At 32.7% G+C, this 13,584-nt stretch overlaps 1 protein-coding gene across 1 annotated transcript; it reads left to right on the top strand.

Moving 5' to 3' along the window:
- The first annotated feature begins 2,323 nt into the window (after nucleotides 1–2,323).
- Nucleotides 2,324–5,156, top strand: LOC149535393 (uncharacterized). Its single transcript, XM_089807740.1, has 8 exons — nucleotides 2,324–2,419; nucleotides 2,533–2,592; nucleotides 2,706–2,899; nucleotides 2,992–3,058; nucleotides 3,310–3,475; nucleotides 3,796–4,421; nucleotides 4,535–4,619; nucleotides 4,714–5,156. Exons 1-8 carry the CDS (start codon nucleotides 2,373–2,375, stop codon nucleotides 4,852–4,854), a joined length of 1,386 nt encoding a protein of 461 aa, XP_089663866.1. The 5' UTR covers nucleotides 2,324–2,372; the 3' UTR covers nucleotides 4,855–5,156.
- Nucleotides 5,157–13,584: the final 8,428 nt, after the last annotated feature.

The following is a 13,584-nucleotide window of genomic DNA, read 5'->3' as shown; positions in this document are numbered from 1 at the left end:
AGTTTTTCAAGATTCAATTAGGGAAACTAAAGAGCCATAGGAAGTGAAAAGATAAATAAGCCAACATCAACAAAGAAGGGGGTTCCATCTTTCCTTTCGAAGTAGGAGATTTTATGATACTGTAGGGGGGAGATTTTACAGTTCTTTGGGAGAAGAAGGAAGACTTTGAGCTGTAGCAGAATAGAGCTTTATTTGGCTAAACTTTGTGTTGGTTATTAGAGGGAAATTTGATTTCGAAATGTAATGTATGGGAGAGGGTTTTCATTTTCTTCTAAATAGTAAATTTGATGCAGTGTGTAATAAGAACTATGCTGTCTTTTACATCTTAAAGAAGGGAGATTTGAAAGATGATTGCAACTAAAGCTTTGTGTTTAGGCAGTTTACTTTCCATTGATGGTTATCTTTTTGTGACTTTCAGTTTTCTTTAAGTGCATCTGATGTTGCCATTTTCTGAACATGTTTTGATATCAAGATCTCTTTGAAGCTTTGATTCTTCTTTTCTTAGGAGAATGAAAATGGTTCCTTTGATCTTTGTCTTTTGTAATGCAATATACAACAAATGAACTTTGTGTAATCTTCTGTATTATGTTTTCTTCCTTTTCAGTCATTAAAGTTTACACATCTATGCTATATTTACAGATAGGTGTTTGAAATCCTTTAGTGCTTTCTGGTAAAAAAGATCCACACTTAATTCATTGTATATTTTACATGGGGAGCTATACCCGATAAAACTTAGGGGAAGGTTGTCAATCTAATGCTAACATGTCCAACTATTGGTGCTGATCTATCCTCTCACTTGGGCTTTCAGGGTCATATTGGCACACATTTTCTTGCAGGAAAATTTGTTCACTAACAATGCATTATGGCCAAAGTTTGAATTGATATACAACCCATTCTATGCTTATGATACTATAAGATTAAAAACAAACTTCATTGTTTTTTTTACCAAGTTTTATTACTCTTCTAAATGTTTAACATAAAATCATAACTAAGAAATTGATGAAAATATGTTTATTATTCGTAACTCATATTTTTAAAATTTCATGCCACTTTGGATGTGACTCAATTAACTTATGATTAGAATGTTAGGAAAATACATTTTAAATAGACATGGTACTCTTAGGGAACAATCAAAAGATAACATTGATGACATATTGAAATCTATTCATTGCAATTTCAAATTAGTATCTTTTATATTCATACAATAGTTAATCTTATATAGACTTATAATTTTCTATAGGTCAATCCCCAGTGACATGAAATTGATGTTAAATTTAATATATACATTTGAATTTTTGAAATGTATATGCTAATTTATCCCCACATCCATTTGTCTAATTATGTTTAAAAAGATTATTATATTCAACAAATCATCAAAATCAAGTTCCCTAGCTCTAGAAGCTCTCCAAAACCATTATAAGACTAAATGAAAATATGCATATGAAATGTGTTATTTGACACCTATAAATTAATTATCTTAAATGTTAGTTTAATTAATGTTTCCTCTAATCTAATATAGAAATAAATATCCTTAAATTTCTAAACATACTAAATGATTGTTAAAATTCTAAGCATACTAAATGATTGTTAAAATGTATGTTGCATGGGAAAGATAAGAAGTGTAAAAGTATCAAGTGAATAAGGAAAAGTAGAAGGATTGAGTCCATGAAGGCCATAACACAAAACCTTCCTAGAAACCGTGACACATCAATGAACAATAAGGGTCCCAATGATCAGTCCATTTAGTTGTTTTGCTCATCTCTCATTTGTTGGCTCTAGATAATTTTATTAGAATTCAAGAGTATTTTTAAGGAATAATCATCAAGGATAACATTGATGGTTTATGGAAATTATTTATTATGAATTGATAGTTTTCAAAAGAAAAGAAAAGATTATTTATTATAAATAGATGGTTTTAAAATAAATAAATAAATGAAATGATATAGATCTTAAATCACATGTAATGGATAATGAGTTGTTAACAAAATACAAAAAATTATAAAATTTGAAATGTGTATGTATTCTTTAGTAAGAGAAAATAAGCACATATATTTGGATCCACAAATTGAATGTTAAAAAATGATAAGAAGAAATCATATCTTTAAACAAATAAAATTTCATAATATAAGAGTTATATATATATGACTATATATATATATATATATATATATATATAGTCATTTTAATAATAAATAATAAATAGGTAAAGGTCAAGTGAGTTGTGATTATACTTGCACTGCGGCGCACGATTGGGAGGACTTTACCCTAATCTTCCGTGGGTTAAAAACTCTTTTATAGGAGTACTTTTTTGGTTTTTAATGTTAGTCTTCCTCTCGTCTATAGCGGGACGTCTGAGCAAGTTCTCAACAATAATGGCGTGGAGCGCTATCGACGATCAAATTACGCGCGAGTTCTCATTGTAAGAATTTTTCAGTGTTTTGATGCAGCGTGTTATGTTCTTTAGCTGATCAGTTTCTGGCATTATGTGTGAAATAAATTGATATTATTTGATGAATATTTCTGATAACGCAGCATACAGGAGATGGTATGGAGAGCGCCTTACAGAAACCCTTTCCCTTCCTGCACTAACAAGTCAGTTATGCCAGATCTGATGAATTTACATGAAGAGAAAAAGGTTTTTCAGAAATTAAAACAATTCAGGACATTTTCCGTAATTTGATAAATTTTACCCTTCTTTCATGCAGGATAATATCAGATCTGAAGGCGCTCAATGTCTCTCTCTCTTCAAATCGATATAAATCTTTTCGGAATGAGAACGCTGCCAGAACTTCAAAATTGGATGCTTCTGCCAGAATCCTCGACTGCGATGCACTCAAGCTGATAGAACTTCGAAGACTTTATTGTAACAGGTTGCTTAAATTGCAGCGGGTTTTAGGAGGTAAATGAAATATTTACTTGTAATTTGTCTTTCAAAATTTATCTTTATTCTTTAAAGATCCGTCGTAAAGAATATATTCTTTTATTTTCCAGAGGAAAAGCTCTTGGACCTTGAAAATAAAGTCGACAGGATCCTCGTTCAACACATACAGAGGGCCTGGTTCTGCTTTTTTCCTCTACTCTTGGACTACGAATATTTTCTCTACAGAATTTTTAAGCAGAAATTTGAACTGCAAACTATTAGTTTATGGAATCTTGTTTTTGGCAATATTTTGGCCAAATTTATTTCGCTCAGACTTATGAAAATGATCGAAAATCCTAATTTCCCTCAGACTTATGAAAATGATCGAAATCTTTGCAAACAGAAATGCTTGCTCTCCTTTATACTGTCGTTTCTGTTAAAATTTGCAGGCAAAATGGTTTGGAAGGCAGTCACCAGGTGGATTGGATGATTGAATCTACACGTATCGATTTCACGGTGCTCGACAAGTCGGTGTCTCAAATGCTTGACTGCTTTCAGAGGGAAAATAAAATTAAACCGGAAGATTTGTCACATTCCAATCGAGATAATCTTAAGGTGATTGATCAGCTCGCTGATAAAGTTTGTCAAAAGCTCTAAAAGTTATTTAGTTCGGCCGAAGTTAGGTGTAATTTAGAGATTAAGTTCTTTAAAGCCAATCGAAATTTCTCTGCTCAAATATTATTCCCTAGATTGATTTCTGTGTGAATTTAGGGAAGAATAATTCATGCACAATTGCCAGCGGAAATTTCTTCACAATCGCTCATTTGTTGAGAATTTGTGAGGAAGGTTGAAATTTGGAACCACAGTAACTTTAACTGAGCAAGGTACAATTTCTGATGAGATAATGTGTAGAGATTAACATTAATATTTTCCAGAACGCGGACAAAGTTTCCCGGGTTGAAGATCCGCGATTGACGGAGCAGAGCTCGTGCTCTCCACAAGCATTCTCAGACAACGAGGAAGAAAGTTCTTGCGATTCATCCAACGAATCGCTCCCAAAGAGTTCATTAATCCCTTCTGAAAACAAGACGGATGAAGAACTCATTGAACTCGAAGACGACAAGCTGTGCATTCACTCGCCAAACACAAACAAGACTGTTCGCTTAGCACATCTGGCGAAAGGTGGAGCGAGAATCGGCTACAGTCCTCTATCTTGGCCCCAAATTCCGCCAAATTCGCAGCGGAAGAATCAATCGAGTCCACATCTAGAAGTGGAAATGGTGATGAAGAGTCGTTTGAGGAGAAATCCAGAGCAGGGAGGAGCATACTTGTGGCATATTATATTCGGGCTGGTAAATCACGGGGCCTGCAAACTAGAGGTTAACTCATTATCTTTCTGGTCAATTGATAGAAGCAGCGGTTCAGACGTTTGCAGCATAAAATGGCCAAAAGGCGATGTGATTCTATTGGAAGGCCCCTCGTTTCTGTGCTACAGCACCAAAATGCCATGCAATCAAGCCAATTATGACTCTCCAAGAGTCGCTTACAGCTGGAAGTACAGGTCCAAATCTTGTTAAACCGAAAACCTACGAATTCATTTTAAGATGGAAACAATAACAGTATTGCATTCAAATCTATTGTCTGAAGGGAATATTTTTCCCGCCTAATTTGCAGGAGATTGGAAAAGATCAGATCTAGCAGCAGTAAACGGCATGAAGGCGTGCATGCAACATCAATGTGCGAGTCGCCAACAGAAAAGGTGATTGTTAAGATTAACTCATAGCAACCGTTTCAGCACTAATAACTTTGTGGGTAAAATATTGACATGGCTGGATCATTTTGAGTTGTTGCAGGGAGAAGAGAATTTTGAAGCCGGAGAAGATAAAAAGGACAGTAACCTAAAAACGCCAATTTACAAACGTCTGGGGAGCATAATGCTGGACTGGAGTGCTAATTCCCTCAAAAGAATGAGGCGTTCTCCTCTTGATATCTGAACCTGCGACCATTATATTTTTCACAACATAGTTACTAAACATAAATTCTGTATTTTGTTGGTTTCCCTCGCTGGTATTCTGTTTTCTCGAAACAATATAAAAGAGATAAGATCATTGCTGCCATTGATATTGTCTGAATAGTTGATCGACGTGTTTTCTATTTCCTATGAGTACAGTTTCATGCTCGAGCGAGGCGGGTAAAATTTATGATTGGATGTTACAAATTTTTTTCAATGGGGGATCTTATTAATATTTTACTTCAATTTAAACTGGTAGTTATAAATTAAAATATTTTCCAAGTATTAATCGAGTTTTAGACGTGTACTTGTATGGGGAATTCAATATGAAAATGTTTTAAGAATATTTTGTATGAATTATTAACAATAACATATGATAGTAATATTATTATTAATTAACTATATAGTGTTTTCACTTTTGGTTAAAAAACATACATGGTAGTATTATTTATATTATAATATATCCAATAAAAAAAAAGTGAACTTAACATTAAGATTATACTTAGAGTTAACATTGAGAGTATAGGTTATGAATAAGTTTAAAAATCTCATTAGAATTATGTTTTAATGGTAAGAATAGATTGATGAATATGATTACAATTTTTATTAAATGTTATCATAAAATTTATAATGAAATTAATGTTCACTTAATATTGAAAATAGCAATTTTATAAATCAAAGATCCTGAAGAAGAACTTGTGGAGGAAAAGTTGAAGGAAAAGGAAGTCATTGCTCCTAGTCCTAACTATGATTGTCTAAACAACATCAGTAAGTTTGAGGATAAAGTGGAGGCATCAATAGCTTTTGTAAATTGTGTTATTAAAGAAATGAAAAAGAGATCAAGGCCAAAAGAAGATTGGAAGAAGGTAGTCTGGGAAATACAGGAGTTGAAGGAAATTATTGGGGACAGTGACTCCAAAATCCAATGGTTGGTAAAGAAGCTAATCACTGGTAAAGAAAAAGTGGATATAAAGGGCATTGAACTTAGGGTGGACTTAACTAGGGAGGACAAATGGCACTAGGAAGAAGTGGTGGGAGACCTTGATAAAAGAAAAAAGGAAAAAGTTGATTAGGAAATCCACTATAACATCGAATAATATAAAGAAGGACATGGACATAGATGAAATCTAGGTGGCCAAGCTAATGAAGGAGTTGGCTTCTACTTCTGGTTCTCTATTTATTTTTTAGTTTTTTTCTTTTGCTGGTCTACTCTGTGTGCTAGTTTTTTCCTTTTGTGCTATCTTTGTTAGCATGAATGTTGATGATACTACATTGGGGTGTTGGAAATATAGGAGTAACTGAGGGGGGGGGGGGGGGGCGGGGTGGGGGAGCGGGTGGGTGAGGTAGTTACTACTAAAATAAATCCCAAATCCCTTAGACATTAATAATAAAAATTCGATTGAGAAAACTAATTGCTATTGTCACTCGATAAACACATAGAAAATGCTGTACCTCGATATACGTAGGGTGTGAATTACTTTTATCAGATCTTAAAACATTAATAGTAATTAATTTGCAAGCATAAGAGAAATAACATGAACACATGAGACACCAGGATTTAATGTGGAAACCCAATTTGGGAAAAACTACCAATGTAACTAGTTACTATTTTTCACTCTTCTAAAGTGAGCCTTGCTAAGAGCCAACCCTGTTAAAGGTTACAAAACACACTATTAGGTGTGACCTTATTAGAGGATTTAATCACCCTGTTAGGAGTGGCCTTGCAAGAGGTCTTAAAACAATTTAATGGAATTGCCACCTTGTTAGAGGATTTACAATTGGTTGTTAAACTAACTCTGTTAAGAGATTTTAGATCACTACTACAATGGTTAGAAAGTAACAATGAAATGACCTGATTGTGATGCAACTGAATTGCTGAATTTAGATCTCTATTTTGCTTATACTTTGATCCTTCCTAATTGAATATTTACTTTTATGCTCCACAAGGATACTTTCTTATCCTTCAAGTTTGCACCCTCTCTTTTCTTTTCAATTCAATCAACACAATTGCACACACACTTGAAAATCACAAATTGACGTTATATTTATATCATCCAGATTGTCAAGTGGGCTCATTACAAATTAGAGTGACCAATAATCATTACCATAGTTAGCTAGAACCAATACTTGAAATAGTTAAGCTTCATATACCAAAACAAAATCCTTCATTAGCCAACCCTTCTTGGTAAACACTAGTTTTGAGATGATTTCCTATGTTAACCAACAGAAGCTCGATTAACACTATGAACTTGCAAAAATCCTTTGGTAACCGAGTGAACTTGGTTAGCACAAACTCTGTCCAACTTTCCTTTGTTAACCATGTGAACTTGGTTAACACCATTTTCACCATAATTTCCTTTGATGCTCGAGTGAGCTCGATAGACACTATCTTCACAGAGTAAACTTCAGAAACTCTTGGTAGACAAGGAAAACTGTCTTACTGACCAAGTGAGGTAAGCACTAATTGACAATTGATATGAAATTTGTGTGACATCAAAGACAACACACAATTAGACAATTGTGTCCAACAATCTCCCTCTTTGGCATTGATGGCAACACAAACATGTCATAGCACAATGAAATTTGAGAATAAGATTCTTTTGATAGAACATTTTTCCCTCTTTGATTTTACATAAGAACTCCTTCTTTCATGCAATAATCTACCTTTGTGAAGGAATTACATAACTTATCCCTCTTGAAATGACAAAAAAAAATTTCAAAAATATATGACAATAATCTTCTCCCTCTTTGACAACACATGCCAAAGACAACACATACCAAATTAGTATAAATGTACCTTGAGTACTGATTCATATGCAATATTCTCTTGACTATGCTGCATCAACTGATTGATCTTCAACTTGGTTCCTATTGATGTATTACTAAAACTTCATTTAGTGAGCTTCATATAGGGGAATGACCCCTAATGTACCTTTTAGATACAAGAATGCATCCTTAGGTAATGGCTTAGTAAATATGTTTGCAATCTGTTCCCTTTTATGGACATATTCCAATTTGATTTCTTTATCTTGCACCAATTCTCTAACAAAATGATATTTTATAGCAATGTGCTTAGTTTTGGAGTACATCACTAGGTTCTTGGATATGTTGATTGCATTGGTGTTATCACAAAACATAACTACTAGCTCTTTGATTTCAACCTTCATTCCTTCCAGCAATTGTTTGAACCAAAAAATGTTAGAACAATTTACTGCTACTGCTACATACTCTTCTTCTACTGTGGATTGGGATGTGTAGTTTTACTTCTCGCTTGTCCAAGATACCAACTTTTTACCAAGAAAGAAAGCTCCACCACTTGTTCTTTTTCTATCATCAAGATTTCCTGCCCAATCAGTATCAGTGAATACCTTTAGGTCCAGGTTTCCTCCAAGTTTGTACCATAAGCCATAGTCCTCAGTACCTTTCAGATGTCTCAAGATTCTTTTGATTGCCATCATATGATTTTCTCTAGTTTTAGCTGAGAATCTTGCCACTATCCCAACTGCTAAGGCAATATTAGGCCTCATGTGAACTACATAGTGTAATTTTCCAATCATTGATCTACATAAGGTTTGATCTACTTCTTTGGAATCATCATCTTTGGTAAGTTTGAGTCTAGTACACATAAGGGTACCAATTGGTTTAGAATCTTCCATACCAAACTTCTTGAGTATCTCTTTTACATACTTGGATTGGGTGATATAGATACCATTCTTGTTTTGCTATATCTGCAATCTAATAAAGAATTTTATTTCACCAAACATCGACATCTCAAACTCTTTGTTCATTTGTTCTGAAAATGCTTTGCATAGATCACCACTTCCTATAAATAAAGTATCATCCACAAATATCTCCGCCAACACAATTTTGTTATCTGGTCCTTCCTTGATGTATAGACTACTGTTATCATTTGTTCTTTGAAAACCAATCTATATCAAGTAGTTATGTAGTCTTTCATACGATGCTCTAGGAGCTTATTTGAGACCATATAGTGCTTTGTGCAATTTATAAACCATGTCTCCTTTGTCAAGATCAACAAAACCTTCTAGTTGTTCAATGTAGACTTCTTCATCAAGAATTCCATTCAGAAATGTAGATTTAACATCCATTTGATATAATTTGAATCCTCTGTGAGTTGCATATGCAAGTAGGGTCCTAACACCTTCTAATCTTGCAATAGGAGCAAAAGTTTCACCATAATCAAATCCTTCTTGAGAATAGCCTTTACACACTAATCTGGCTTTGTTTCTTGATACTTGTCCATCTTCATTTAGCTTATTTTTGAATACCCATTTTGTTCCAATCATATTTTTATCTTTAGGCCTACGTACAAGAGTCCAAGTTTTGTTCTTTTCTATCTGTTCTATTTATTCATCCATTGCCTCAATCCAAATTTTATTTTCTATAGCATCCTTAACACTTCTAGGTTCAAAATCAACAAGTAAACATGTACCTTTCAATTTTCTTCTTGTCATAGTACCTTCTAATTTATCTTCAATAATTTGATGAGGTGCATGATGCCTTTTGACATATTTGGCCCATACAGGTTCTTTTCCTTTTGAATGAATTGTACTATCTTCATTTTGAATTTTAACTTCAGGCTCAGGTCATTCAGACTTGGTAGGCATTGGCTCAGTAGCTTCAGAATGTGACTCAAGTCCTTGTGCCTCAGTTTGTACTTCTTGCAACTCAGTAGCTATGGAGGACTCAAGAGATGAAGTCTCCTTATTGTTAGATGTGCTTGGCAATGTATCAAGTTCGAAGTATTATAGAGTTTTAGACATGTAGTTGTATGGGGAATTCAATATGAAAATGTTTTAAGAATATTTTATATGAATTATTAACAATAACATATGATAGTAATATTATTATTAATTAACTATATAGTGTTTTCACTTTTGGTTAAAAAACATATATGGTAGTATTATTTATATTATAATATATCCAATAAAAAAAAAGTGAACTTAACATTAAGATTATACTTAGAGTTAACATTAAGACTATAGGTTATGAACAAATTTAAAAATATCATTAGAATTATGTTTTAATTGTAAGAATAGATTGATGAATATGATTACAATTTGTATTAAATGTTATCATAATTTTTTTAATGAAATTAATGTTCACTTAATATTGAAAATAACAATTTTATAAATCAAAGATCCTAAAGAAGAACTTGTGGAGGAAAAGTTGAAGGAAAAGGAAGTCATTGCTCCTAGTCCTAACTATGATTGTCTAAACAAAATTGGTAAGTTTAAGGATAAAGTGGAGGCATCAATAGCTTTTGTAAATTGTGTTATTAAAGAAATGAAAAAGAGATTGAGGCCAGAAGAAGATTGGAAGAGGGTAGTCTGGGAAATACAGGAGCTGAAGGAAGTTATTGGGGACAATGACTCCAAAATCCAATGGTTGGTAAAGAAACTAATCACTAGTAAAGGAAAAGTGGATACAGAGGGCATTGAACTTAGGGTAGACTTTATTGGAGAGGACAAATGACACTAGGAAGAAGTGGTTGGAGGCTTTGATAAAAGAAAAAAGGAAAAAATTGATTAGGAAATCCATTGCAACATCAAATAATATGAAGGAGGACCTGGAGGTAGATGAAATCTAGGTGGCCAAGCTCATGAAGGAGTTGGCTTCTACCTTTGGTTCCCTATTTATTTTTTAGTTTTTTTCTTTTGCTGGTCTACTCTATGTGCTAGTTTTTTCCTTTTGTCCTATCTTTGTTAGCATGAATGTTGATGATACTACATTGTGGGAGCATCATAAGCATTGAAGAGTATTGATATGTTGCATTCATGACTGGATTTATCATTGATGTCAACATAGCAATAATTCAATAAAGACTAGAAGAATAACAATTATTAATCTTAGTATGCATAGAAGCTGAGGACACTTTAGATGATGCATAGTGGAGGAAATATTCCTAAATTTTTCCTGATGACATGGTTAAGAGGACTAAGTCTGAGTCAATGGTGTACGAAAGTTATACTTGATTTACTAGAAGTAGTGTAGAAATAAAGTATCAGAAAATAGAGTTCTAATGATATATTGCTATCTTTCATCTGAGATGTAATGAAGAGATGTGCAGTTCAATAGTGATAGAGGATAGTTGTTTGATGATGGCAGCATGTGCGCAAGATGTGGTCTCACACATGTGAAGTTTTATATAGACTATGAGCTAATGTAGTGTTATTGTAATCATGAATTAATTAACTATCTTATTTTAATTAACTAGGAAAGCCTCAAGGCTGAATCAAGGAATTATTATGAAGATATGGTTAAAAGGAAAGTTGTTTTCCTTGCTTGTGATGTGATCTTGATTTAGACGATCAAGTGAAATGTGAATTATTAGTTCAGAGTGCAAGAAGGAGAAGAATTCTTACTGAATGCATGTAAGTGATTGAAGGGATCATTAGATGCACTGTATGAGATTTGGTTACAAGATTTGAAGGAGCAAAAGTCTGGCTAATAAGTCAGAGATAGAGGAAGGAAGTACATTTCAGTTCTATTATTCTGAAAAGGAATAATATAGTGATCATTTGGATAGGGGGTTCTTTGATCTTCACCTTGGAGCTATTTGGGCAGTGGGTCTAGCTATCTCCCACAACTCCTAACAGGGTTGGCACAACTCTTAACAGGGTTGGAATCTCTTGAAAGGGATTCAAAGTCTCCTAATAGGGACTCATATGTACTAAATGTTGTAACATACTCCTAACAAGGTCTATCCTCCAACAAGGAATATTTATATTAGTACATCATCTTATGGGTACTATCCCCACTGGAGTTTTCCCTTTGATCAAGGGTTTACCTAGTTAACATATTTGGTATTAATTATGTATGAGTATGTTCTTGTGGTTTTAGTTAACATTACTCATATGGTTAAGATTGTTTAAAGTAAATGATTTTAATAGTAGTTATATAGTTTTGATTGACCCCCACTGCGCCCACACCCCACTCCCCCCCCTCTCAGTTATATTAGTGGACTATATATTCTAACAATATTTTGATAGCATAGTTGTAATTTTGGACTTCATCTTTTAAATAATTTGATTTTGATATCAGGACCCTATAAAACCTTCTTTTACCTTAATCCAAAAAATTTTATAAATCAAAATTTGAATAAAAAATTATTTAAAATTAAATTATTATAATTCTTTTTAGAAATTCACAGTAAATAAATGTTATAAATATCTATACTTGTTGTAGATTTTTCTCCATTTTTACCAGCTTTTTAGTCAAGGTCCTTTTAAAATTCAGAAATAATTCAGGATAATAATTGTTAAAGAATAAAACTTAAAAAGTACATACTCCTACATGAATACCAAAATAGAGGAAGGATTAATGGAAAAGAAATCAAACTACCTAGTTAAATTAGGGATTAAATCAAAGCAATAGGTTTATTTCTTATTGATTTCATATTGATGTAGAAACTTGTAGAATATTTATGAAATCAACAAGCAAAGATATTTATATCAATCAATTGATCCAAAAAGGCTCCATACCAATCAAAACTTTAAGTGATAATAAATTGCAAATATATAAAGAAACTAAAAGCACTCCTAAATGCAAATAAAGAAAGCATAAAAGGTAAAATGGGAAACTTAAAGAATTGACAAAAAAATTAGGATCCTCAGAATAAGAGATTTTTTCCTTTCTTTTTTGGTTACTCTTGGCTAATAGTTTCATGTGAGTTTGAAGTTTCTTGTAGAAGACAAAAAGAGATAAAGGATTCCAAGTTTGTATGTAGTTAAATGTGTTAAGGAAAAAGAAAGATGCTCAAATTTGGACAATCAATCACTATGTAAAAATTGACATAAGGAATCCACAAGATACAAAGGAAGGAATATTTTCCAAAACCCCAATAAGGATGAGGGCACCTAAATATAATATCAAGAAAACCAAATTGGAAAATAGATGAAAACATTGAAATTTCTTGTAAAAAAGGCTATATCTCTAGTAGGCTAGGAAAACTAGGGTACACCCCTTTTATTTTGTGCTTTGTATAGGACCTTGGTCCTGGGAAAGACTGAAGGTTTTCCTTCTTCGTTCTTTCCTACCAAAGTCCATTTGAATTAATATTTTGTAATTTTATTTTAATAATATAATCTCTAGGGCTTCAAAATTTTATTGATAAAATAAAATTGTTATAAATATTCGAATTAAACATGAAATTAATGCTTTTAAATTATTTTGAACCACAACTAGACCTCTCCAAATATATATTACTTCTATTAATAAAAAACCATTTTAATCCCCACGAACCATTTCCCTATTATGTTCTTCCAAATAAAAATATGATCTTGAAGCATCCCCTGCATTAGAATTTTCATAAACATTCAAAGTTTGAGCAAAATTGTAGGATAGTATTCTTTACCGAGGATTGAGTAAGAAAGACCAAAGCCAATGTCTAATTTAAATTTAAGGTTTTTAACACCTCTCTTGCATACTTATATGTTTGCATAGGCTACCTATATCAAAATAGTGTTAGGAACGAATCATGACAAGTTACGATCATGTGGAGGGTTAGAATCAAAGTTAAGGTTTAAAGTTATATTATAGTAAAATTTACGATCAAAACTAAAATTTGTAAATGTATTTCTACAATTAATAGTGTTTTTAAATCTTGTTTCTAGATTCATATTGTATGTATCTTTCACACTCTCAAAGACCATAATTTTTCATCTCCTTGCTTCTCTCTAGCCCTGATGAT

This window comes from Cupressus sempervirens, chromosome 10, assembly GCF_028749045.1.
Source record: "Cupressus sempervirens isolate cs-2001-9-10 chromosome 10, ASM2874904v1, whole genome shotgun sequence".
NCBI lineage: Eukaryota > Viridiplantae > Streptophyta > Pinopsida > Cupressales > Cupressaceae > Cupressus > Cupressus sempervirens.
Note: the sequence above shows the minus strand (reverse complement) of the source record. Positions and strands in the feature narration are given on the sequence as shown.